Source organism: Lycium barbarum, chromosome 8 (genome assembly GCF_019175385.1).
Source record: "Lycium barbarum isolate Lr01 chromosome 8, ASM1917538v2, whole genome shotgun sequence".
In the NCBI taxonomy this organism is placed as follows: Eukaryota; Viridiplantae; Streptophyta; class Magnoliopsida; order Solanales; family Solanaceae; genus Lycium; species Lycium barbarum.
In genome coordinates this window covers 16,833,239-16,858,893 of record NC_083344.1, presented here as the reverse complement: position 1 = coordinate 16,858,893, position 25,655 = coordinate 16,833,239, and the positions used below count along the sequence as shown (strand labels likewise).

Genomic DNA, 25,655 nt, shown 5'->3' with positions numbered 1-25,655 from the left:
CTCCACAGCACCAAGTGCGCTTTGACTACTATCTGTTCATCTTATCAGCCAAAACTCTTTCTAACTTTAGCTCAAAGACCCAACTTCCATAATTCTATACTCGAACCTAAGAAATCTCTGTCTAGAAGCCTCGGGATCACTCATAAGGACGGGAACTGGAACCGGCGACGAACTCTGCACTCAAAGAAAAGTGCAGCAAGAGTAGTATGAGTACAAACACACGTCGTCATAGGTATCATAGGTCCATGACGATTAGTTCGCGCATATAAATAAACAGAAATAACAAGTAGAGCAAATAAGCAGTCAAATATACACACAAATCATATTCAAGAAAGTCTCACAATAATGATGTCACAATAGATCTCAATAACTAAAGTTATAATCCTAGGTGAAGTCTCTAATCCACAAGTCCGTCAAGTCATTAAGTAAGTCCTCACAACAAGCAACAACTCAATATATCAACATCCAAAATTCTATAAGTAAATGTACCATGCGATGATGTGGAATGAAGTGTAATGATATCCAATGCAATTCAATGCCCCTGGCCTTCTCTCAGTGCCGTACACACATGCTAAGGATAATGTCTCATAGCCATGACCCATGGGGGACCTGCGAAGTTCATGTACCACTTCGCTTCGAAATGTACCTCGGATCACAACCACTCTCTTCCGCTCCGGTAACAACCTTGGATCACGAGCACTCTCTCTCACTCCGAAAATGACCTCGGATCACGAGCACTCTCTCTTTTTTACTCTCTCTGGGAATTATCCTGGAGGCTCCACTCTCTTACTTATCATCATCTCAAAACAATCATATCAAATATATATCACATGAAATGTGGAATGTATGCCATGCATGAATCAACCTCATCCATATCACGTATCGTAGGATCCACAATAATTGCCATGAAATGTAAATCACAATCCAATTTATCCATATTAACCTCCTCGTTTCATAAGATAAGTGAGATATCAAGAGAGGCAAAAAGAACCACATCAAATACATGAAAGGCACAAATATGGCGACAAGCTCACATAACAGGTGACAATACCAACTTAGCCGGAATACAACTCCACGCCATGCCCAAAGGCCTATCATGCTTTACCCGTTGATAACTACTATAAATATATGATTCGCTAATCGAAAGCTAGACATAAGTAATCTGTAACCTACCTCGAAGGCTGAACAGGTGCCATGAACTAGTCCGCTAAAGCCTTTCCCTTCCAAATAGCTTGCGAATGATCAAAGTCCAATGGAAGAAATCTCAAAATCTGCCCACAATACTCTCTAGATCTTGATTTTGTGACTGGAAAGAAATGTCTTCGAATTGGGAAATTAAAGGATTCTGATTCCCAACGATTTTGCACCTCCATACCGTTTTTCGCAGGTGCGGCCTCGCATCTACGGGAAAAACTTCCACAGATGCGGTCTCACTTAACAACTCACTCTTGCACCTGCGGACCAAGGTCCACAGATGCTTCACACTAGAAACCAAAAAAATCTATTTTTTCACTAAGTTCTAGCCGAAACCCGAAACTCATCCGAGACCTCCCGAATACAAACCAAACATGTAGCCCACTATAAAAACACGCTACGAACTCATCCGCGGCCTCGGAATTTCCAAACGAGGTCATCTTGACTAGGTAAGACCCTAAACCCCCCAAACAAGATTTCCGACGCAAAGACCAAAACGCCCCGAGTGCCTTGGGAATCGAACCAAACACCCTACCAAGTTATAATCAGCCCTATGGACCTAATGAAACCGTCTGAAAACCCAATAAGACTCACTTACTCATAAGTCAACATTTTTTCACCTATTCAACTTAAAAGCTTCTAATTTCCTCAAATTTCATCAAGACTCACCCGACTACCTCGGGAATCGTTCCACCCATCCCCGCAGGTCAAAATCACTCTAACGGAGCTAGGGAAAGGGTCAATGGAGTAAAAGGGTCAAAAGAGCCTAAACAACCAAACAGGTCGTTACAAAAGTGGGGTAATAAGCTATAAAATGACAAATCGTTACGGAGCTATGACTAATAGTTCTTATTTATTTATTGATGTCAAAGTGTATATTTCCATCCTGTGTTCTCCAAAATGATAACTCTTTGGAAATGTACATTTTGAGGTCAATTATTTTCGTCCTTCTCATAATAAAATTTGTACCTTGTGTTTTTTTTCTTTCTCGTACCAAGTTATCTATTCTCTTAGAAACAAGGTAAGAGCATTAGATTTTTTGGTTAAATCATTAAATAAATTAAATTTCGCATTCATTTGCACTATTTTTCAAGTTTTCTGTGTAGCAAACCATATGAAGTGATGTTGTATCGTTATTGATGTTGCCCAAGTTAGACCTTTTAAATAGGCATAACGTGATCATTGTCAAATACAGAAACCAACTAGGTTGGGGTTAAATTCCATAAAGAATACGGTGAGAAGCCATTTGTGTAATTAACTTTATTATGGTTTCTATTCCTAAATCAACCAGGATTGTGATTACTAGCAATAATGTAAACGATTGATTTGAAACTATTTGATTAGGGGGTTGGGATCGTGGAGTCATTCAATGAGTCTTGTGATATATTACTTAACAACAATAAGTGTAGGGGTAGGGGTGTAACATGGGTAGTGAGAACTCATGTACTAGTGGGGATTTCTCAATACACCCACTAAATGTCACAATTAAGCTTTGTCAAGCCTAAAGTGTTGAATTCTTTAATTACCCACTAATACCTTTTGAGATATATTAAATGAAGTTTAAAGCCTCAAATCCTAATTAGTTTACTCCTTTCGTGGACTCTAGTTCCTTTTTTTCAAGTTTAACTAGAGTCAAAAAGCATAAGAGGTGTGTTTGCAACCACCACTTAACTATAAGAATGACGAGTAATTAAATACCCACACTTACTACACCATTTTCATATTTTAAAACTCAACTCATTCACAAAGCTTCATTTAAAATCGATTACCCCAATTTTATATTTAGCTACTCATCATAAATGAAAAACAAAGCAAAATAATAAAAAAAGACATAGTGCACACAATGATGGTCCTTGAATTATAAATGAAATCTTCAATGATTATAGTGGAACAAAATATCAAAAGATAGAGTACTTGACTGTAAAGAGGGAAATATTATATAGCTTGTTTATGCATAAAAATCTAGACTTAAGAATATATAGGGTCCAAAAAATGAGGAACAAAATATTACAAAAATGCCACCGCGTATTCACTCTACGACCACATAACATGTCTGATGTCCGCAAAGGAGGCTAGCGCTCACAAAGTGGGTCTTTAATTTTAGATTTAAATCTCTATCCAAATTTGCGGTCTTCAAAGTGGATCGCAAAACTAATTGTGGTTCGCAAATTTTTTTTAGTGCTCCGCAGTTCTTAAATTGACTTGGACTAAGAAGTCGGTCGCAGATCGAAATGCGGTCCACAGAACTGGAATGCGGACCGCAGATGGTCGTCGCACTTTAGGTTCCTCCCTTCTTCTTTTGTCGGCTAAGTGGCCCATTCTGCGGCCCGCAGTATGGTTTTGTGGTCCGCAGTTTGGGTATTTTTTTGCACTTCTTCACTTTTTCCATTTTTTATCCACTCAATGCACTTTTTCCCATTTCGTGTGTCCCAATATAAAAATCCTACAAAAAGCAAAATAACATAAGCAACACACACTAAACATGCATTAAGGACATGAAAAGTCTATGAAATTGGTATAAAATGTGCCATAATTTCATGGCACATCAACACCCCCAACTTAAACTATTGTTTGTCCTCAAGCAATTAAAAAAAAAAAAAAAGCTACGACTATCCATAAAGCAAGATCTACTATGGTTAGTTCTAACTATGAGTTTACAAGAATGGTACCTAAACATTAACAACCCCTCAATTTTCTCAAAAACAACTTAAGATGCTTAGCTACCAATAATCATTTCATGAAAATCAAGCCTCAATTGATGACTAGGTTCTACTAGTGACTAGAGGTGCATAAGTACACCAATTCGTGAAGTTCATGATTCATAAAGTTCATGCAGTCCATGTGCCTACACAACAAGATAAGTCCCAACACTCGTTAAGAACAATGCAAAATATGGGACATATACAAAATGACTTACACTCCCAAAGAATGTCAAGTGTCACAAATATTATGACATGGACATGCCCTTATTTTAAGTCACAACTACTTAAGGAATGCTTGGTTTCAGATCTCAAAGGGCTTTTTGAGCATGTAATGTAGGCTTAGGATAGGTTGGATGTTCATTTGGGTACAAGTGACTTTTCCCTCCTCTAGCACTACACATTTTTTATTCCTTTGCTCAACCCCTTTCTTTCTTTTTCCACTTCTTTTTCCATCCCTGTTATTCTAGGATCCTCACTTTATTACTCTTTTATTTTCCATTTTTTTTTCATTTTATCTTTTTATAGAACTATTCACTTCTCAATCTTTTCCCTTTTTTCATCTCATGTTTCACCGCCAACTTAGGCATCTAGCCTCAATCTTCACATTTCAAGCACTTCAAGAAGAGATTTAGTTCAAAAAATGGTATTGTTTCAAGAAGGGTTTCGATATGTAATGTGGTAGCTAAAGAAAAAGTAAAAAGATTCAAAAGAGGGCAACTAGGTACTCTAATCTCACAGGTAGGTCGAAGAAGTTTCAAGAAGAGGTTTACTCTTATAAGAAAGTCTAAGATCATTTCCTCAACCTAAAAAATCCTACAATTGTGGTGACAAACCAACGGGCCAAGTTCTAGATAATACAAGCAAGCAAAACAAGAAATCAAATCCTTACCGCACAATGCACATCAACTACAAGAACAACTAAATTTTCTGCTTGAATACAAGGCTATCTATCACGACTCAAAATTATAAGTCATGATGGCACCTATTTCCCAACCAATAGGTAAGCCAACCCTAAATGATTATGATACAATAAAGTAAGTACGCGGAAGAAATAAAGAAAAAAAATCAATTATCCATAATACTAACTCATATAATGGAGAATGCGTAAGAAATATAATTCAAAACCACCCAAGGTTGGTTTCATAAGTACAAAAGCTTCTAGAATAATAGAACAATACAAGTCTGAAACTGTGAATACATCGTCTGAACAAAAAATAAAAGAAAGAATGCTAAAAATAATAAAAGAAAGAATGCTAAATTATAGAGGGAGGAAGGGTGCTACGGAATAGCCAAATAACTAACCACAACCTCCGAAATAGGCTCAACACGAACTCACTCCGCCATGAGTGATCCACTGGTACTAGGGATTGAATCTGCACCACAAAAAGTGCAGCAAGTGTAGTGTGAGTTCGAGAAACATGTGTATTCAGTTTATCTCATAAACCGACAACAAAAGAAATAGAGAGGAAGTAAAGTAGAAAATCAAAGGCAAAGAAAGGTTAGAATAAAATAGTTTTAAACATGTAAAAGAAAGATGAGTTCATTTTCTAGATAAATCAAGGCTTTCATTAAATTTGATAAATAGAAGTACAAACTGTGGTCCTGAATCGGATCAACATCGAGTCATTTCTATTTTGAAAAACATCACGAGGAAACAAAAATGCAAATAGTCAGTAATCGGGCATCGTACAATTCACACCAATTTTTTGGAAATTTAAATTCATTCTTTCTACCGAGGAACCCAGAATAGGGTAGAGGTCCAGTTGGACAGTTGCTCGCCCGAGTCAGCATCCCGAATGGTGGACGCTTCAGTGCATTCTTCTAAGACCACAAAGCAATCTTCTCTTGGAACAACAGTCCTATCTCTTCCTCCAGACCCTCTTCACCAAAAAATCACATTTTGATCGGAAATGACTTGTAAAAACTCAGAATTGGTTTGTGCAAGCTCTGAGTTTTTCTTCTTCTTCCGCTTAGGTTCGGAGGCTTCCTCATCACTAGGGAAATATCCCAAACCAAAATAGAAATTCTCATGAGAGATTGGGACAGGCTCCACTATTTCATGCAAATTCTTCCCCAAACCTCGTCTTGACTCAAACCCATTCTGAAAAAGGGTAGTAACAATCATCTTGTATGGAGTTTGCAAGGTGGTTTCATCATAAACATTCCCTAATAATTTCTCCACGAGGAAATATGTTCCTCCCGAGTTTCCTTCAATCACCGGGATAGAGTTATCAGAATAACTGTGGGTGCTACCTTCCCCGTGAATTACGATCTCATGGCCTTCCTAAGAGAATTTCACTAAATGATGCAGAGATGGAGGCACCTCTCCAACTTTATGAATCCATGATCTACCTAATAATAGGTAGTAACTAGTGGTTATCGCCATGACTTGGAATCTGGTGACGAACTCATCGGGTCCCATTTGGATGCACAGGTTGATTTCCCGAAGGCTATCACGTTGGGCTCCATCAAGAGCTCTCTTATTCGTGTGACTCTAGTGTATCTTTCTGACGTTGTAGCCTAGTTGGATAAGTGTAGACTCAAGACAAACGTTGAGGCCCGCTACATTGTCAATGAGGATACGAGCCACGATCTTATCTTTGCACTTTATCATTATGTGAAGCGCTTTGCTAGGCATTGCCCCCTCTATTAGTAGATATTCTCGACTAAAGGATATTTGATGGTCCCCTATGACGTGGGTCACCATGTTGGCTAGGTTTTTACTGTTTGTGCCGGAAGGGGACATGGGCTTTGTCCAATACCCTCATTAATGCTTGGCGGTGTTGAGGAGAACTTAACAGTACTGCCAATAGTATATCTAAGCTAGATTTTTCTTTAGGTGCTCAATGATGGAGTATTCTTATGGTTGTATTCTTCACTAGAAATATTCGGCTTCACCTTCTATGATCGCCCTTCTCTGGATTTCTTCTTTCCTTAGCGCTCCTTGTGCCAAATCTTCGGGTACATAACAAATTCTTTCCTTGGTACTTGAGTGGAACCTTTGGATACCTGCGCTACAGTCGTTGCCGGGATTAGGATTTTGAATTGAGGGCGTTCTTCAATGGTCAGTGAGTCTACTGTTTGTTTGAAATTCTCAAGAGGTACTCGAACTAGAGGCTTGCACAGAGTCCAATCTTTTTCTCTTTGAATCATGTGAATGTTAACGTTTCCATGATTAGGCAATAGATTGATGTTCACATTGGGAGCTTCCATTTGAAGAGTTATTTCCTTCATGTTAATCATATCTTGTATCTTATGCTTGAGGTTGATGCAGTGTTACGTGTTGTGCCCAGCTCTACCAAAATGGTAGGCGCAGGTTTGATCAACTCGATAAAAGTGATTTCCTGAATTAGCAGGCTTCGGTGCAACATATTAGATCATTCTAGCTGTCCTTAGTCTTTCAAACAATCGGGTCCACGTTTCAATCAGAGGGGCGAATGTTCAGGCCAGCTTCTTCTCGAAGTTGGGCCATGGAAGGTTATATATGGTAGGTGGTGGATAATTTTGGTAGTTCGTTATAGTTGCTCGATAATTTTGTGGTGGATTTTGATAGGTAGGTGTTGGTGCTTGGTAATATGGCTATAGAGCTTAGTAGTTTGACTGTGGAGCTTGGTAGGTTGTGGAAGGTGCTTAGGGAGTGTGAAATACTTGTGGGAGAGACACCTGGTAACTTGGTTGGGAAAAAAAACTAAGGGTTGGTGTGTAATTGGTGGAAGGTGGTGATTGGTAGATTTTGAGAGGCATTTGTGATTCCTCTCGTCTTTTGTTCTTTGGACTGGGAGTGTAGGAAATATTTACCACGTCCTCTTTCTTCTTTTGGGTGGATCCTGTGGAGCTCTGATGGACGGATTTGCTGGTCGAACTGGTGACTCTTCTTGATTTGAGACCATCTGCTATAGCCTCTTCTATCTTAGCCAATTCAGTAAGTGGTCTTCCTGCAATGGATAGTATTCTTTCATAGTATTTAGGTTCTTGTGACCTAATGAAAATAGAGACCAGCTCCTCCTCAGGCGACTTCGGCCCTCCACCTACTGCGTATTCTCGATATTTTTCAGTGAACTTCTGCTTGACTTTCTCCAAATAGTATCGGTCTGGCACCATTTCGATGTTGAACCGGAATCTTTCCATGAACGACTCTACCATATCTTCTCATATGGCCCACTGGTACATGTATTGTGGGGTGAACCATCCTGAAGCTTCTTCAGTCAAACTTTGGCTTAACAGCCTCACAATCAAGGCTTGATTGCTCTATACTCCGATCAGTTGGTCACAGTAGGATTGTAGGTGAGCCTTAGGATTTCCAAGCCATTGAACATGTCATATCTTACTCCAGTAGCCTTTCGGGTGTTTCGTACAAATTGTACGACCATTTCTAGCATTTCTTGCTTCATTCTTTCCTCGTTCCTGTCTTGCTCATCTCTCCATTCCTTTTCTATCTCCTCATAGTGATCCAACTTTGGTTGCTCAGCGGAAAAGTCATTTTGAGTGATAGGGGCACAAAAGGATACAGTTGGATGTGCGGATCGATTCCGAGGGATGTTGGTATTTCAGGTAGTGGGTAGGCTGGTAATGTTTTGGTGAGTGGTGGGGTTTGATACGAGGTACCCATGTGATATGTTTTAGCGGTAGGTGGATTTTGAGGGGAGGGATGGTTCTAGCAGTGTAGGCAAGAAAATGTTCTGGGACAGGAAAGCTTAGGGATGGAAAGGGCGGTGGAGGCCTCCTTGACTCGAAAGGCGGTTCAATTCCAGCGTTGGCTAGCTCAGTTTGTTTTATCTTTTCTTGGAGATCAGTGAGTTTCTCCAGTAAGAGGGTGATGGCGTTCTCGTGGTGCGTTGCATCTTTTGGGTCTAGCAATTCTGAATCCCTTAAAATGAGCTCAATCTTATTCCGATCGTCTCCGAAAGTATTAGTCATTTTCTCTTTTCCTTTTTCGTTAGTCTGGTCAAGAAGGGATATTGTCGCAACTTTGGATCTTGTGAAGTATGCGAGCATGATACGATATGAATCAACCTTCTCTTAAAGAAAATAAAGACTCAAAGGCTGATGACGTTAGTACATTAGGTTATAATAAGTGACACAAGATTATCACATACAATTTGCAAGTAAACACAGATAATCACAGAAAATGATACATCCTATCTAAACATTCGATTGATCTCTATTCTATGGATTTTGGTTTTGTTCTGTTTTTGACTGGAGATTATAAGGTTGACTTTGCTCCATGTTATTTTCTATGATTGAGTCCATTATGCTGGGGTGGCTTTGTATAATGCTTCTTCCGTGGGGGGGGGGGGGGGGGGAATAGATATCTTAATAATATAGGGACCCAGTATTACATAGACTGCCTACGTATTCCATCGTGGGAAGTCAAGCCTTCCGTAGTTCAGTTAACACAGAAATATTCTTACCGACATTCTACCCAAAATGTTTTCCAGACCAGGCCTTATACGGGATTCCTATGTAACCCCATTGGGACATTAGGTCAGACGTAGTTTGTTCTATAAGAAAAAGATAGAATTTTTTTTATTGAAAAAAATTAAAAAACACCAAAATTACCAGAAAGATGACTTCTCCTCGAAGTCATAGCGGGTTGTTATCCTTACAACCACACATTCGGCGATGGCCTTTTTTACTACCGATATAGGGCAAGCACAATCCAGATTCTGGTGTGGACGAGTAATTCAGCATAAAATACATTAAGGTAGCAGGCTGAAGTGAAGCAGAGGTTCAGACATTGTAAAAGGTCCGAAAACACAGAAAACACATGACGGGTAGAACAGGTCTACAAACATGTTCCATTGCACAAGAGCATACACATTAACCCAGAGTGCAGGGATATGGACTAATATAGAAGACTAGTGAAATGAAGCAGATCAGAGAGAGAATGAATGGTCCACATGCATGATCTATCAGATAGACAGATGTAAAGCAAAGGATGTGGAACGATGAGTTCATAGGGTGCGTGGAACGGGTTCAAATACATGTTCCATCAAAGAGATAAATGCAAATGACTCAGTCACAGAGCAGTAGAACAAGCATGATTACATGTCCCATCAGAGTCAACAGGTGCAGTGGATGAACGACCTAGACGTGAGGAAATCATGAGAAGTGGACTGATTCTGACTCATGAAAATGTTCATAAGAAATTGTTCAACTAAAGGGTTTGCAGACTAATGCATGTGAGTCAGGTTAAAAGAAGAACCAGTTCTGCAAACATGTTCCATCATAGAGCAAGAATAAAATCAGAAGTCAAAGAGTCTGTCTACATGTTCGAGCCAAGATCTCCGAAGCAGTTCAACAGCAGATGAAGAATGAAAGATATTGGTGGAACAGGTACAAGAACATGTTTTAGCTTAGTCAGTGCAGAGATTTAGAGGCAAACGAACTAGGTGGATGAAACAGGTTTGTGAACATGTTCCAGGACAAGTCCTACAACGACTATGATTTGCAGAATTATGGAAAGAACTTTCCGTGAAAGTATGAAATATTCCTTGCCATAATTTTAGGGATTAGTAAGCCTTCTACAAGGAAAAGAAGTAGATTCAACAAGGAAAGAATCCAAGTATGACATAAACCCTACGTGCGTGTCAATGACTGACTAGGAAAAGGTTTTGTGTTCAACCAACCTGCGGAGCATAATGTTATAAATACCCAGGTCTTTCCAAGAAGAAGCTTTCACAGTCACAAGAGAATTCAAAATATTGAGCGAATAAGTTATATCCATCATATTCGAGAATCTGGGATTGTGTCCCTAATATAAGAAGACGGATTAAAGGAGCCCTTCTACTGAATAATGTTTTCTAGTTCTTAAGTCTAGAATCTTGTACTAGGCTTATGCTAGCTTTCTGTTTTAAGGAAAAGTCATTGGGTGTTACCCCACTGACTATATGTTTATTAATAAGTTAAAAACATGTCTAATACATAAAGTAAACAATATGCAAATAAAGAAAAGGAAATAGTTAAGACGCATTGAAATTGGGAAAGTGTACTCTTCTCTCCCACGATCTTCATCTTCACTTATGGGAAAATGTGGGCCAAGATCAAAATGAAATTTTCTCTCCATCTTCTAAAATCGAAGGTGCGTTTCCCCTGTTAGTTGATCCTTCTTTAGATACATACCATTTTGTCCATCGGTTTCTTCAGCTCGCCGAGTCATAATACCTCGAATTCTGGATTCTCTATGTTTCCTAATTGTAAAATTGAGCAACTAAACTGTATCATCTTATTATTCAAGCTCGAAATCTATGGGTGGTGATGATTGTGCGAGCATTTGTCGATAATTTCTTCTTGGATCTCCCGTTGGTCTTCCATTTGAAATTGTTGTCTTGTTATTGGTTTTTCCGTCAACCGAGCACAGGTTTGTTTCTGATCTTTCTTTTGCTAGTCTGTAGATCTCTAGCTGGTTGTCTCCAATGTCTGAATAGTTGTTGTTGGTGTTGAAATCGGTAACTGATTGTGCTATCCTCTCTTTGTTATTCTTCATTTTTATGTTGATGCTGTATAAAATCTGCTTGTATTCATTACACCATTCGATTCTCCCTAGTTTACAATTGATTTTTGTCATCAACCATAGCTGAATAGAATCAAGATGGGTATCTTTCCATCCATGTTTATGCCTATTTTGCCCTCATTGTTGTTGCTTATCTGCACTGTGGATAATTTTTTGTATGTGATGTTTTTGTTTCAACTTTGATCCTCCATCTCTCCTGTTTGTTGATGTCCCTGTATAATTGTTTGGACCTTCTTCATGTTTCCAAATTCCACTCAACCCTTTTCCAGCTTCCTTAATACGATTTTGTTATTTGTACTTGCACCAAAGAACAAATAGTTAGCAAAAATCTGATCTCCCCTATTCTCCTCCCAAAGGATTTAAATATTGGATCTCCTTCTTCTCATCCCTTTCCTATTCTCTTCATGTCCTGCCACATTTTCTGATCCTCAAATATGGTATTTCAAATTTATCACTATTTATCAACTTCCTACTATGACTATCTAACTCCTGAAAGTTATTGGCTGCAACTTCTCCTCTGTCAAGAGCCAGATTTGCTAAATGATCAACCACCTTATTACCTTCCGTGTAGATATGATCAAAAACTACTGTTTTCCCATCTATAACTGTCCATATGTCCTCTATCATGTTAGAAATCTACCAAGGCACTTCCCAAACTCTTTGAATTATTTTCTTTAGTAGAAGGGAATCTGTTTCTATCACAATCTTATTAGCTTGGTCGTCATCCAAGTATCTAAGTGCTTGAAGTATTGCCATGGTTTCAACTTGTGTATTGGTACTCATATGAGCTTCCATTTCTTTAGCTTGTGCTTGTATTACATCCCCATTCCCATCCCTCACACAAAAACCCCAAGAACTTCTCCGAGGATTCCCTCTAGATGCACCAGTATTCACTTTAATCCAACCTCTATCAGAAGCTTCCATATCACAATGCTGACTTTAATAGGCTGAGAGTATCTATTCAGGGCTTCCACTACACTACTCCACTTGTAAGGGGCATACTTGAAATTTCTCCTCCTCACCGTCATAAACATTACCAAAGTATGCATCACATAATAAATAAGCCTTGAGTATTCCTCCTTTTCCAAATCTCCTAGAGTATAATTACCGTTACAACCTTATAGATGTATCCTAACTGGACTCTGAGTACCGCACATAAATGTTCTACATGCTCTGCCTCTAATTGGGAGTAGACTAGAATATCATCGATAAATACAACCACAAACTGCTCTAAGAAAAGTCTTGTTCATCAAATCCATAAATACTACTGGGGAATTAGTCAAGCCGAACGACATCACACAAAACTCAAAATGACCATATCTGGTCCTGAAAGCTGTCTTTGGAATGTCTTTCTCATTGACCTGACCTCAGATCTGTCTTCGAGAAATATCTAGCACCCTGCAACTGGTCAAATAAATCATCAATTCTTTGGAGCAGATACTTGTTCTTTATTGGAAACTTATTCAACTGTCTGTAATCTAAGCACATTCAAAACGAGCCATCTTTCTTCCTTACAAATAACATTGGTGCTCCCCACGGTGATGTACTAGGCCTAATAAAGCCCTTCTCGAGCAAGTCCTTCAAGTGCTCCTTCAGCTCCCTCAACTCAACAGGTGCCATCCTGTAAAGAGGAATAAATATCAGCTGAGTATCTGGTAAAACATCAAGAGCAAAGTCAATCTCCTGCTCTGGAGGAAGGCCTGGAAGCTTTTCTGGGAATACATCTGGAAACTCATTAACCACTGGAACAGACTGAAGAGCCAGTGACTCTGTTTCTTTATTTTGAACTCGAACTATATGATAAATATAACTTTTTGCACTTATCTTCTTTGCATTGAGATAGGAAATAAACCTACCTCTTGGCGAAGCTGTATTACCTTTCCATTCCAGCATTGGCTCTCTTGGAAACTGAAACCGAACCATCTTTGTTCTGCAATCAGCATTAGTATAACAAGAAGCCAACCTGTCCATACCCATGATAACGTCAAAGTCCACTATTTCTAACTCAACCAACTCAGCTACGGTATGCCGATTACAAACTATAACTACACAATCTCTGTATAGCCGTCTAGCTATCACTGAATCACCAACAAGTGTAGACACTTTAAAAGGCCTAATAGACTAAGGTTTTATCCCAAACTTACCAGCAATAAAAGGAGTGACGTATGATAAAATAGATCCTGGTCTGTCAATACATATACGTCATGGGAGAAGACTGATAATATACCTATAACAACATCAGGCGACGACTCAAGGTCCTGCCAACCAACCAAAGCATGCATGCTGTTCTGTGGACCGCTCGAACTCGAAACTCCACCCCTTCCTCTATCACAATCGGTTGGTGTCTAAGAACCCTACCGAGGAGGGCGTACCGATGAAGAAGAACTAGCTGCAGATCCGGTTGGCTGAACGATACCCCCACCACCTCTCGACGGATAATCTCGCATAATGTGGCTTAGTTGACCATAGAGGTAACACACATCCTAACCCAAACGACACTATCCATCGTGTAACTTACCACACTAAGCATATTGTGGTAGAGATGGCCTTATCTGGTTAGAACTACCTTTAAACTGGGAACTGGAAGCCCTGGAACTCTGGCTTGGCTTAAAATAAGTAGGACTATCAAACCTCGATCCTAGGAACAGCGAAGGGGCACTAGCCACTGAATAGGTTGAATGCCTAGAGAACTGCCGTCTGTGGCAACCCGATACTCACCAAAAGACCTAGAAGATCTAACTCTCTTGCTCTGACCCCTATCACGCTCCTGATCAGCTCGCTGCTACTGCTTTCTCTCCTTTAAACCCTGAGCATATGCCTGAATACGAGAGATATCCATACCCTCTTAAAGTGAGGCCGTCATGCAATCATAAATCAAATGCGGTCTAAGTGCAATCACAAATCGGTGTACCTGATCTTCCATCTCAGCTACAATCATGGGAGCATACCTGGCTAGTGAGTTAAAGAGGAGACTGCACTCCCAAACACATATTTCCCTGGCGTACATTCAGAAATATATCAACTCGAGCCCGTCGGGCCTCTCCTGGCAAATAATGTCGAAGGAAGGCCTCAGTGAACTCCTGCCATACTGTTGGAGGTGCATTAACCCCTCTTGAAAATTCCCAGGTCTCGTACCACTGGACAGTACCAGCTCACAACCGATAAGAAGCTAACTCCACCGACTCTTTGTCAGAAGCATGCATTACCCTCAATGTCCTTAGCATCCAATCTATAAAATTCTACGGGTCCTCATATAGTTTCGATCCAAAGAATACTAGAGGGTCCATATTAATGACGTCTCGAACCTTGGCCTTAACAGCCCTGGCAACATAACCTTTACCTGTACCCTGACGCTGGGCCTGAGCGGCCACTAACTGAGTCAATAACCGAATAGCATCTCGCATCTCCTAGCCTGATGCATCATGTGAAGGAACTGGGTGTACTATAGTCGTGCCCTTTTGGGATCCGCTGGAACGAAAGGGCTCTGAGAAGACTGAGATGGGGCCTCACTCTGGGACTCAACCTGGCCCGCCGCTACTGATGGTACCTGACTGCTACCCTCATCTGTCACAACCTTGCCTCTCTGGCCGGCTAAAGCTCTCTTCGTCACAGGCATCGCTGACATTGTAGTATGTTATTAGAAAAGAAATTCTATTAGTGCAACTCTAACGCACAATCTAAGATAAGAAAGAAGGACAATCTTCCTAATTGCCCTGCAGCCTCCTGTTTATAAGTGGCGCACAACACACTATAAACAAGACTCTGCTAAGCACATTTTTTAGAAAACCCTAGGACGCAACTGCTCTGATACCAAGTTTGTCATGACCCTGACGAAGGGTCGTGATGGGCACCCGGGCCCTACATGCCGAACACCACTAATCATGCTTTCATATCATAATCATAACCAAAAGTGGACTTTAAGGGTCATCAAACGGAAATTTACTAAATCATAAGAGAAATATGTTGAAAAAGAGATGAGCCCGAGAAGACATACTATACAACTATGCTGGACAAAGACTGAGCAAATCGATAAGGCCACCGTAAAATACTATACAACAAAAATATAGGCCGGCCGAGAGGGCCATACAATATCCAACTATACCATTACTGTCTACAAGCCTTTACTGGAATATATGACATAATAAGGTCACGACAGGACCTCGCCATACCCATATGAACACAAAAATTATAACGTACCCAAACACAACAACAACTTCGGAATGAGAGGAGTGCTCCAATCTCAGCTGAACAGCAGCCTACAGTGGCGGATCGTCAACCTGTCTAACTGAACCTGTGGGCATGAAACGCAGCCCCCCAAGAAAGAGACGTCAGTACGAATAAAGTACTCAGTATGTAAGGAATGAAAGTAACATGAAAGAAATATAAAAGTACATATGATAAAATGAATGCAGCCTGTATGTCCGAACTGCCTCTATGGGCCAATGATATACATAACACAGTGCATGCATGCATAGGGGTCATACATATATATACGTGTATAACGTCTATCAAGCCTCTGTGGGAATCCCGTCATATCATATCAGCTTCTGTGGGTATCACCATCATGATCATGATTATGTGATCAACTGATTAGGTGGTAGTGCGTATATAACGCTGTCACCTTCCTCATACCCCATATATTAATACATAATATACGTGTATATATATATATATACATAATGAAATGCAATGCAAGAATATGATAAGAGTACATCCTGAATCTGTCGAAGTGACGTAGGTCGTTACATCTCCGAACATGATTATGAGATAGCATTTTCATCAACATGAGACTTTATGAATCATACTGAATCTGAAGAAAGACTTACTGAAAATAACATTGTAGAACATGAATCAACATGGAACATCCCTAGCTACTATGAATAGAGCTTTTATGGAGCAGCGTTATGTTTACGTTTCGTTCATAAGGCTCATGCCAACGGAAAGAAAGTTATCCTTAACATACCTCACGTCGCTAACACAATCCCACAACAAATCCGTTGAAATAGTACTCCTGTCCTATAATAAAGGAAGGTACTTACAAGCTTAGATGGTACTAGTATATCACTTATATCAAATGATAAATCGATTCTAAAATGAATCGGACAACATTTCCCCCATTTCTGAACCATCACAACACATCCAACAACCTCAAATAAGTCTCTTTCATTCTGCATCACTACTTCACCCAAGGTTTTCACCAAAACAGCCCAAAATACGCTTTATATACAACACCTATACACATTCTTCTTCTAAAAATACCAGGCATAACAACCTCAACACAATCTCAACACCAACCGCTATCCTCACCATAGGATTTTAGCTCTAAAATATATTAACAACATAATTCAAGTTAGATTACAACTCAAAATAACATCAAGTTCATGTTTGAACCTTTCCTCTAATTTCCTTCTCTCCAACCCTGGCATAACTATCACATAAACTCATAACCATGGAAATAAGATGAAATCTTATCTCAAGAACTCATGAACACTTTAATTCAAAGATCACTTCACCTTGAATCAAAGCTATTACAAGAAGGAGAAACAAGCTTCAACAATATTTTGAAAACCTTTGGAACTTGATTCTCACTTTTAATCCTTGATTTCACTTGAGGTTGATTACATATGTTTGAGAGGGTTCTAGAAGTGTTTGGGTTCTGAGAAAAGATAAAAAAGAGGGGGTCAGAAATATAACATAAAATTTTTTTGGCACCGAGTTAAATTTACTGTCAACTTTTTAAGAATCGTAAAAATTATACGGCTCGAATAATTGGACTGTAAAATCCAATTAGTGGCTCACCCTTACTGTAATCGATTTACGGTGGTAGGTCAACTAGATATACGGTCCGTAAAATTTATACAGTCCATATACCCAATCGTAAAACCTAACTTTTTTCGAAACATACTCTCGTCGATTTGTTCAACTTCAAATCCTCTCAACACATACTAAGCATGGACTTAACCCCTCGTATACTCAGGATGAACACGTCTAATCTCACATATCCTCAAAAATATCTCCGCTTCCGAATCTACAACAACCAACTCATGAAAAAATTAATGTATTAAAGTACGGAGTGTAACAACAACCATGGGAGTCCCTTTCACGGACAACAGCTGCAGCATCTAACGATTATTTGAGAATAGTTGTGCAAGCTGAACTTGACAAGAGAATGGTTGTAGTCATGGATAAGGAAGTGAGTTGACAATCTAATAAATGCTCGACAGAGAGTGGTCATTTTCGTAGGATGAGAAGGATGCTAGTGTTGGCAAGAAACTTGAGGCAAGCTAAAGCCGAATTAGGGATTTAGAAAGTTCAGTAGGACTAGGTGATGTCATGATACTAAGAAGATGAATGACGGGAAATTGGGAGGATACCGATAATTAATAAAGGAATAACTATTGTAAGTCAACCACAGTGGCAAACGTCACTAGTAACCTTCATAAGGAAAGAAATATATGCCACGGTTAGATATAGTATGTGTAGATGTACATGCCCTTTCTGGGCACCCAAATAATGCCGAAGCTGCCGTAGTACGAGATGTATGTCCCGACAAGAAATTAAGTCATAGGGAAAGAAGAGAAATTGAAAATAACAAATCGATACGTGGGAGGCAGCAATCTAAGGAGCTAAGGTGGTGGTTACACCCCCTAAAGGATGGGAGGACAACAAAATAATATCTAGAAAACTGGATCTTCCAGCAATCAATCAACAAGAGGATTATAGCAAGGTTATGGGGCAAGGGGAACTATGATGTAGAATAACAAAAGAGGGTGCGTGAATACGAACAATGAGCTTAATAAGTAAGGAGAAACAGAAAGGGAAATATAAGAGAACATCAAAATACTCAAAAGGTTAAGGTGATGAAGGTAAAGTAGCCAAAAAGATGTTGACTTAAAAAAAGCTACTACGACTATGGAGGAAGGTAAATGGATTCACAAGTTAGTAACATGCTAAGAAGGATCAAGTTATAGACAAAAGATTGCAGATGTGATGGGAATGGATGAAAAAAAGTATATCATGAGTCTGAATGAGTACGTTTCGATTATCTTTCTGTACAGAACCTTATTTTTATAAAATTCACAACTATGCCTAGTGCTAGTTGTTTTATTAAAAAAAATGTTTCGGTTATCTAACTAATCACCTTCTTCATAAAGCATGTCGACAGTCAAGGCTAACAGATAAGCAATGAAGTAAGCTCATAACAGAAGAATTCAGGACTGCCAATGCAAGGAAAAAAACGTGTGAGGTTCCGAGAAAAGTTATTACTGTAAAGAATATGGTGACAACACGACAAAAAGGTAGTAAAATAAATTACCCCATAACATCGGGTTTCCAAAAGTGGTAAGTACTAATACGGAGGCAAAGTATTAACATTATTGTTGTTAAATATGTTAGTTGGGAAGTAAGGGACAACGACAATGTTGAGACTACACAAAAGGAGTTCCAAGGCATAAAGGGACTAAACAACTGGTGTATATATAGAGAGAGTGTCGGTGGAAGGTCAAGTGGGGAAATCACCCAAAGGATGACACTAAAGAAGGAACTACAGAAGTTAGCACCTCTTAGGAAGAAGCAATGATAGCGTGGGGGTGTGCTAATAAAAGGGAAGTCGGTAAGAGTCATGGGAATTTCATTACCCTAAAAGAAAAGAAGCAGGCAGTAAAAAGGTAAGGTAATGACCTGGATTGCTAGTAGAGGGTGTAAAGCACAGACTGTCCACGGAGTTTAGAACACATCGCAATCATAACTGACACCCTTGGTTGTAGTTTAAGGCAAAGGTCACTAGGTGAATAGCATGATATATAGGGAAGCTGGAGAAAAGGGAATGTACCAGGGAACTCCATCAGCTAGACAGGTCGGGGATAAGCCCTTGGATGTCGTGAATACATGAGTGGTAGTTCTGAATTCAACAAAACCACTGTTGGTAGTCTGAGTAAAGAAATATAGGGGTCCAATTGTAGTGCAATACAAGTAGGGGATTCTGTGTCATGAGACAACAGTTTCCTAACTCGAGGAAGACAGAATTCTGGGATACCGAGAGCGATTATGGGCACTTGATAGGATGAGGCTACAGAAAGGGAGGTCATGAAAGGAACTCATTAAATAAAGTTATTCTATAAATTCTAAGTCACCGAAGATGTATCCTGAGCATAGAATAACATACTGTGGATAGACGCGAAAAATGATACGATAGAACTTCTAGCTTAGAGTTCGAGTTGTCATCAAGTGGAGATGCGACACCAGAGATCAGAAGTTCGATTTAGGAATATGAAAGATTCTAATGTGAAGGTGGGACACGGTTAAAGTAGGCTTCTCCACTGGGTTGCGTCGTGATATCGCAAGTTGATTTTAGAAATTTGGGATCGACGCACAACATCAGCCCATTTCCTACTGTTGAGTCAACTTATACAGTCGAGTATTATGTTAAATAGTACCATAAAGAGATTTCTTGACTTTGTGGTGAAACGATTTTATCAGATAGGACGGAGGGGCTCATTTCACGGCTACCTCCTAGAAGTTATTTTATATAGGTTTGGGATTTGAGGCATCGGGAATGATGCCTATTGTTTATCGAGTGGGTTACATCAATAGCTAGGGCCCCAGCACTAAGACGGTATCTTATGAGAGTAGATATGGACGCAAAAAGCAGGCTTTCCGTTGGATGGTTTGAAAATCAGAAAAACAGGGTAGTATGGGTTTGGCGTAGTTCTTCAAGCAGTAAAGAGAGTGAACTTGATCAGCAGTCAACTGTAAGTAGCCTGAGGCCAGTGGTTATCATGATGGGGGCCTTAAGTCTAGAGGTTGGAGTTTGAGGTGGAGATTTGGAAGGTTTCGGCAAGATGATCGAAGAAATCAGAATCGACAAAAGTCTATGGTACTCCTATCCATATTAAGTCATTCGAAAGTTAGGGCAATTAATTCATGAATTAAAACTTTTTCACGGTAAGAATTCAGTTATTCAGTACTCTACATATTGTTGTTATGAGAATATATCAGAGATCCTTCCCAAGGTGTATGGGTTAAAGCTATCAAAAAAATCAGCTACTATATCAGGATCAGCAGGTTCACAAACCTAAGGTTTAGAATGTGACATTGGTGGAAATGTCGTAAAGGAACAAGAACACCAAGGAGATGACATAGAAAGTCGAAAAGGAAATAAGGTCCAAGGTACTTTCGTTTATACCAAATGGGAGGCAGTGATCGTCAACAGACAGAAACAGAATGAGCTCATAAGGTAAAATATGGCTTAGTCTATTCTTATTTCAGGAAGGGAAATATATGAGATTGGCGTGCATACGATGGGCAAGTAAGGTGACATAGCACAAATGATGGATGTTATTGCTAACAGGATTGAAGTAACGTTCGCGATCAATAGTCATTCCACATACCCCAACATTCGAGGATGAACGTTTCCTGGGTGGGGTGGGGGCAGAATGTTACATCCGTCCTTCCATATGCTAATTCGCACCGATAGTTAAGGCCATGGAAGCCTAAGGGAGGATGTGTCGTAAGAGTTCAATGGTACAACTGCGTTAGTCCCAAGGTTAAGGAGGTTCATAAGCATGATTGGTAAGTATAGAAAGGTTTCAGGATCAAGCAAATCAAAGAAATTCAAGTTCGTCGGAATTCAGGGAAAATTAGGTAGAATTCTAGACATGATTTTGGCCTAACTTTTAGGAGGTATATCTCCTAGTATATAAATAATTGTGGGATGCATACCTTATTAAAATTCAAGTTTAGAAAGTCTTCTTTTCAATGCAACATAGAATTTGAAAATTAGAGAAGTACTGTGCCCGGTACGGCCCACGTTGCGGCGGTGGGTTTGGTATATATAGGTTGTTGGGGCCAAAAATTTCATATTTTCTCATCCCCAAAATGCTCCTCCTCCTCCTCTCTCTCTCTCTCTCTATATATATATATATATATATATATATATATATAGTCTAATCCCTAAGTAATCTACGCAAATTACTACTCGGAAGGTTCGTAGAAGTAGCAGGATCATCATTTTCCCACTTTTTCTTGGAATTGAGGTGGTTGTGGACGAAATTCAGCTAGGGTTAAGGATTGATTAGAGACAATTGAGGTAAGAACTCATCCCTTTCTACATGCAATTGAGTAAATTGATTTGAATGTGACCATAAAGTTGGAAAGTCATGAAATTGTGGCTAGGGTTTTGGTAATTGACTTACTAGCTTGATAAATTGTGTTGAAGAGGGTTGCATGGTGGTTGTAGCTATAATTGGTGTTGGAAATGTGATTATCATGAAATTGTTGCCATTAATGAACCGGGAAGGAAGGCGTAACTTTGTCAATCGTAAGCGGAGCTTGTCCCTTGATGTAACGAACTACTATTTGGGATTTGCAATGTATAAACTTGGATTAGGATGGGTTATTGTTATTATGGTCCTCATGGATCTGGAAAATGTAGAGAAATACAGGGAAAATGTTGCCCGAATTATCGTAGAAATTACCTGTCACTTAGATACATAAAATTGACAAATTGTGTTAAAAAACATTATTCTATGATTATAGATCGAGATTGGAACATAACGAGTGGGTCGTTGTGGAAAGCAAGAAAAGCGCCATAAAGGTATTGAAGGCTTCTTTATCTCCTTTCTTCTATGTCATGAGTGCAACTACTCGTATATGTAAACGAACGTCCCAAAAGAAATGATGCTACTCTAAGTCTGACAAGGTCCATGTTCCTTCCTTCCATATTATGTGAAATAAGCTAGATGCCCCCAGCTTGATGCTTATGAGAAATCCCAAAATCATGAAAGGCTATGAAATCATATGTATGTATATTCTTGTATCTTGCCAAGGTTTGATGATGTTCATGTTAGCTCCACAATGATATTGCTAATCCATATGTTGCACGCATTATATATAGATATATACACACACACACACACGATAACACCCCAGGCTATAACCGGTTGGCATGGCACTAATGTGTGCTATATATGTATATTATAACACTCCGGGCTATAACCAGCAGGTATGGCACTAATGTACGCTATATATGTATATTATAACACCCTGGGCTATAGCCGGCAGGCATGGCACTAGTGTACAATTACACCACTGCAATTGGGCATGTTGTATGATGAGATGAGCCCCAAAGAGCAGCATATATGACGATACTAGCCCACAGAGGCCTATATATGTGTATGTATATGTAAAAGAGTCTGCATGTATAATATACGCCCTCAAAGGTATCCAGGTTCCAGGTTGTTTCTTCAAGTCTTCCATACTCATGTTATCTATATTTATATTAGCTTTAGGCTTAATGCATGCAGGCCCCTAAACTTGCCCTTTTTTTTTTATTTTGGCACCTAAACTAAGTGTTGTTCCTATTGAACCCCTGAACTCGTCCCAAATATGTCTATCAAACCCCCTAAATCTGATTTTTATTAGAAGCAAAAATTAAATTAGGAAAATGAAGGTGGAGTAATATTTCAGACATGTGGTAAGCTATTCTTTAGGTCATGGATGTGTCAATTTCTGCTCTTTCACTGCGAGCTTAATTAAGAGCTACTTTTTCCCCCCCCTCTCAATTGCTGCTAATCTTAGCTAAAAGATTACATGATTAAATTAGAATATATATTAGCATGTTCTTACATTGAAGATGGAATACTATGTAAGTCAGATTGTGTTTGATAGACACACTTGAGGACGAGTTCAGGGGTTCAATAGAAACAACACTTAGTTGAGGTGCCAAAATGGAAAAAAAAGTGACAAGTTTAGGGGGCCGCATATGCATTAAGCCTCATCTTTATGTCATGTTTATCATGCCTTACGTACTCGGCATACTTTCCGTACTGACATCCTTTGCAGGGACGCATGCCTGCAGGTCTGACTCCTTAGATTGGCGTACCCTATTAATAGGTTGTTCTAATTCAGCGGTCGACCTGCAAGTTTGTAACACCCCATACCTTTAACCTAAGCTTTGACTATGATCCTAGACGTAGAAAACCAGATAAAGAATGTGGGAATTGGAAATTTCCTCTTCAGCTGTAAGATGGTGGTTTACGCCCGTGAACAGTGACCGTATTTCAGTTTACGGGCCGTAAATCAAATCGTAAACTGGTAGTTGAATTTCATATGGTTAAATACGGACCGTATTTCAAATCGTAAACTGAAACCAAGGATTTCTGAGCATTCTGGAATTTGGCAATTTGATGTAAAATGGTTAAATACGGACCGTATTTCAAACTACGGCCCGTATTTCAAAATGTATTTGGAATTTGGGAAAACTTCCTTCATGAAAGTTGTAGAGCTTTGAAATACCTTTCGAACGGTATATTATGGGGGTCAAACGGACTTCTGTGCAAAGACTTATGGCCATTTTACTGAAGAGAGGCAGTGCTGTCCGTATTTCAAAATACGGCCAGTATTTCAAAATACGGCCCGTATTTTGAAATACGGCCAGTATTTAACTGGGCCGAAAAATGAATTTTTCCAGAACAGTATATATTCGTCCATATCAGTTCAAATCATTATTTTTCATTCCTTCAAGCCCTAGAACGACTTCCTACCCTCTTGCATCATCAAGAACACCAAGGTAAGCCTACTCTAATTATTCCAAATCAATTCTAATACCTATCCTTGTAATCTAAACAAGAAATTATCATTGCTAAACTAGGGTTTTCAAGAAAACCCATCTCAAGGTTCAAGAATTCAAGATTTTGGAAATCTTCTTCAAAGCTCAAGTCTTTAATTCAAGTTTTGGAGCAATTAAGATATGTAGAACTTCCATCCACATGTGGGAATCTCTACGTTCTTCCCCATGCTCCGTTTCTTGATATCCATGAAGTTCAAACCCTAGGGCATTAAACCCAACATATTGGTAGCCCGTATTTATGTATTTATGTACATGAATTTTGTATCTATATTCGTTATTGTATTCCTAATCTTCCATTACGGTTATTAGGAACCCTAGCTTAATCTATGAATCATGAATTATTCCTCATGTATTCTCATTATGTTTATATGAAACTTTATGATTTTATGTAGCAAGTTACAAGCATGTTTTCAAGTCAATTATATATATATATATATATATATATATATATATATATATATATAATTATGAACTATTGTTATTACTCATGAATCAAGAACATGTTTGCAAGACTATGACAAGTTATCTCATGAAACCATATTACAAGATATTTCATGAAACCATGTTTACAAGTTATTTAATGAAATCATGATTACAAGTTATTTCACGAAAATCATGGGCTTCTTAGCCAACTATATCACGTTTTTGGGAATTGCTTAGTTAACCGAGAAGGCTCAGATAGCCTGAAACTACGTTGCCACCGTAGGATAAGGGTTGTCAGTAAGGAGGCAACACCTTCATTATGCAGTTTGGATCCTTACATGCTTATTATTACTTAAATCTCATATCCCTGGCAAGGTTGTGAGTGTTCTGCTGGTAGGACGCAAGTACCAGACCATGTTGTCGGTTATACTATAGCATTCCCCACGTTACAAGCAGTTTTACATACATGTATTTCCATTGATTTACTGTTTTCAGACTTTACTCACGTTTTATGCTCATGTCCAAGTTACATTCAGTTTCAGTTCATGTCCTATACCTATACTGTGCCATGTTCTTCATTCAGCAGGTTTTACATACTAGTACTATTCACCATGTACTAACGTCCCTTTTGCCCGGGGCCTGCACTTCACGGTGCAGATACCGGTTTTCAGGAGCATACATCTGCGCAGTAGGATCACTTCAGATATCAGCTTATTGGTGAGCCCTACTTCTCTCGGGGTTCAACATGGAGTCTGCATTAGTATTTAGTTTATGGTAGTCCAGGGCCATGTCCTGGTAGTTAGTATTCAGACATGTTTTAGAGGTTTCATAGACATATGTTAGTTCACAGAGTCAGTTATGCTTTTATGTTTGCAAACTATTGTGTTTCCATGATATTTCATACTATGAGATAATTTCAAGACTTTATTCCGCAAATTACATTTTCATGCTTTATTTAAATTGCATCATATAGATTATATTGTTTTGATGCCCATGTTGACAATCAAGCCATGAAGTTCGCTCGGACACATGCAAGTAAGGCCCGTGTTCCGTGTTACGCCCAGGCCATGGTTCGGGGCGTGACAAAGCTTGGTATGAGAGCCCTAGGTTCAAGTGTCTTAGGGAGTCTATGAAACCGTGTCCAGTGGGGTCACTTTTATATGTGTGTGGTGCCCACACATATAAACAGTTGACC

At 39.2% G+C, this 25,655-nt stretch overlaps 1 protein-coding gene across 1 annotated transcript in view; it reads left to right on the top strand.

Annotated features, from left to right (window-relative positions):
* Positions 1-25,367, top strand: part of LOC132605991 (uncharacterized) — a 37,359-nt gene extending 11,992 nt beyond the window's left edge. The window contains exon 4 of the mRNA XM_060319290.1: positions 25,118-25,367. Within this exon, the coding sequence (XP_060175273.1) occupies positions 25,118-25,181 (64 nt within the window). The 3' untranslated portion in view covers positions 25,182-25,367. The remainder of the gene's footprint in view (positions 1-25,117) is intronic.
* Positions 25,368-25,655: the final 288 nt, after the last annotated feature.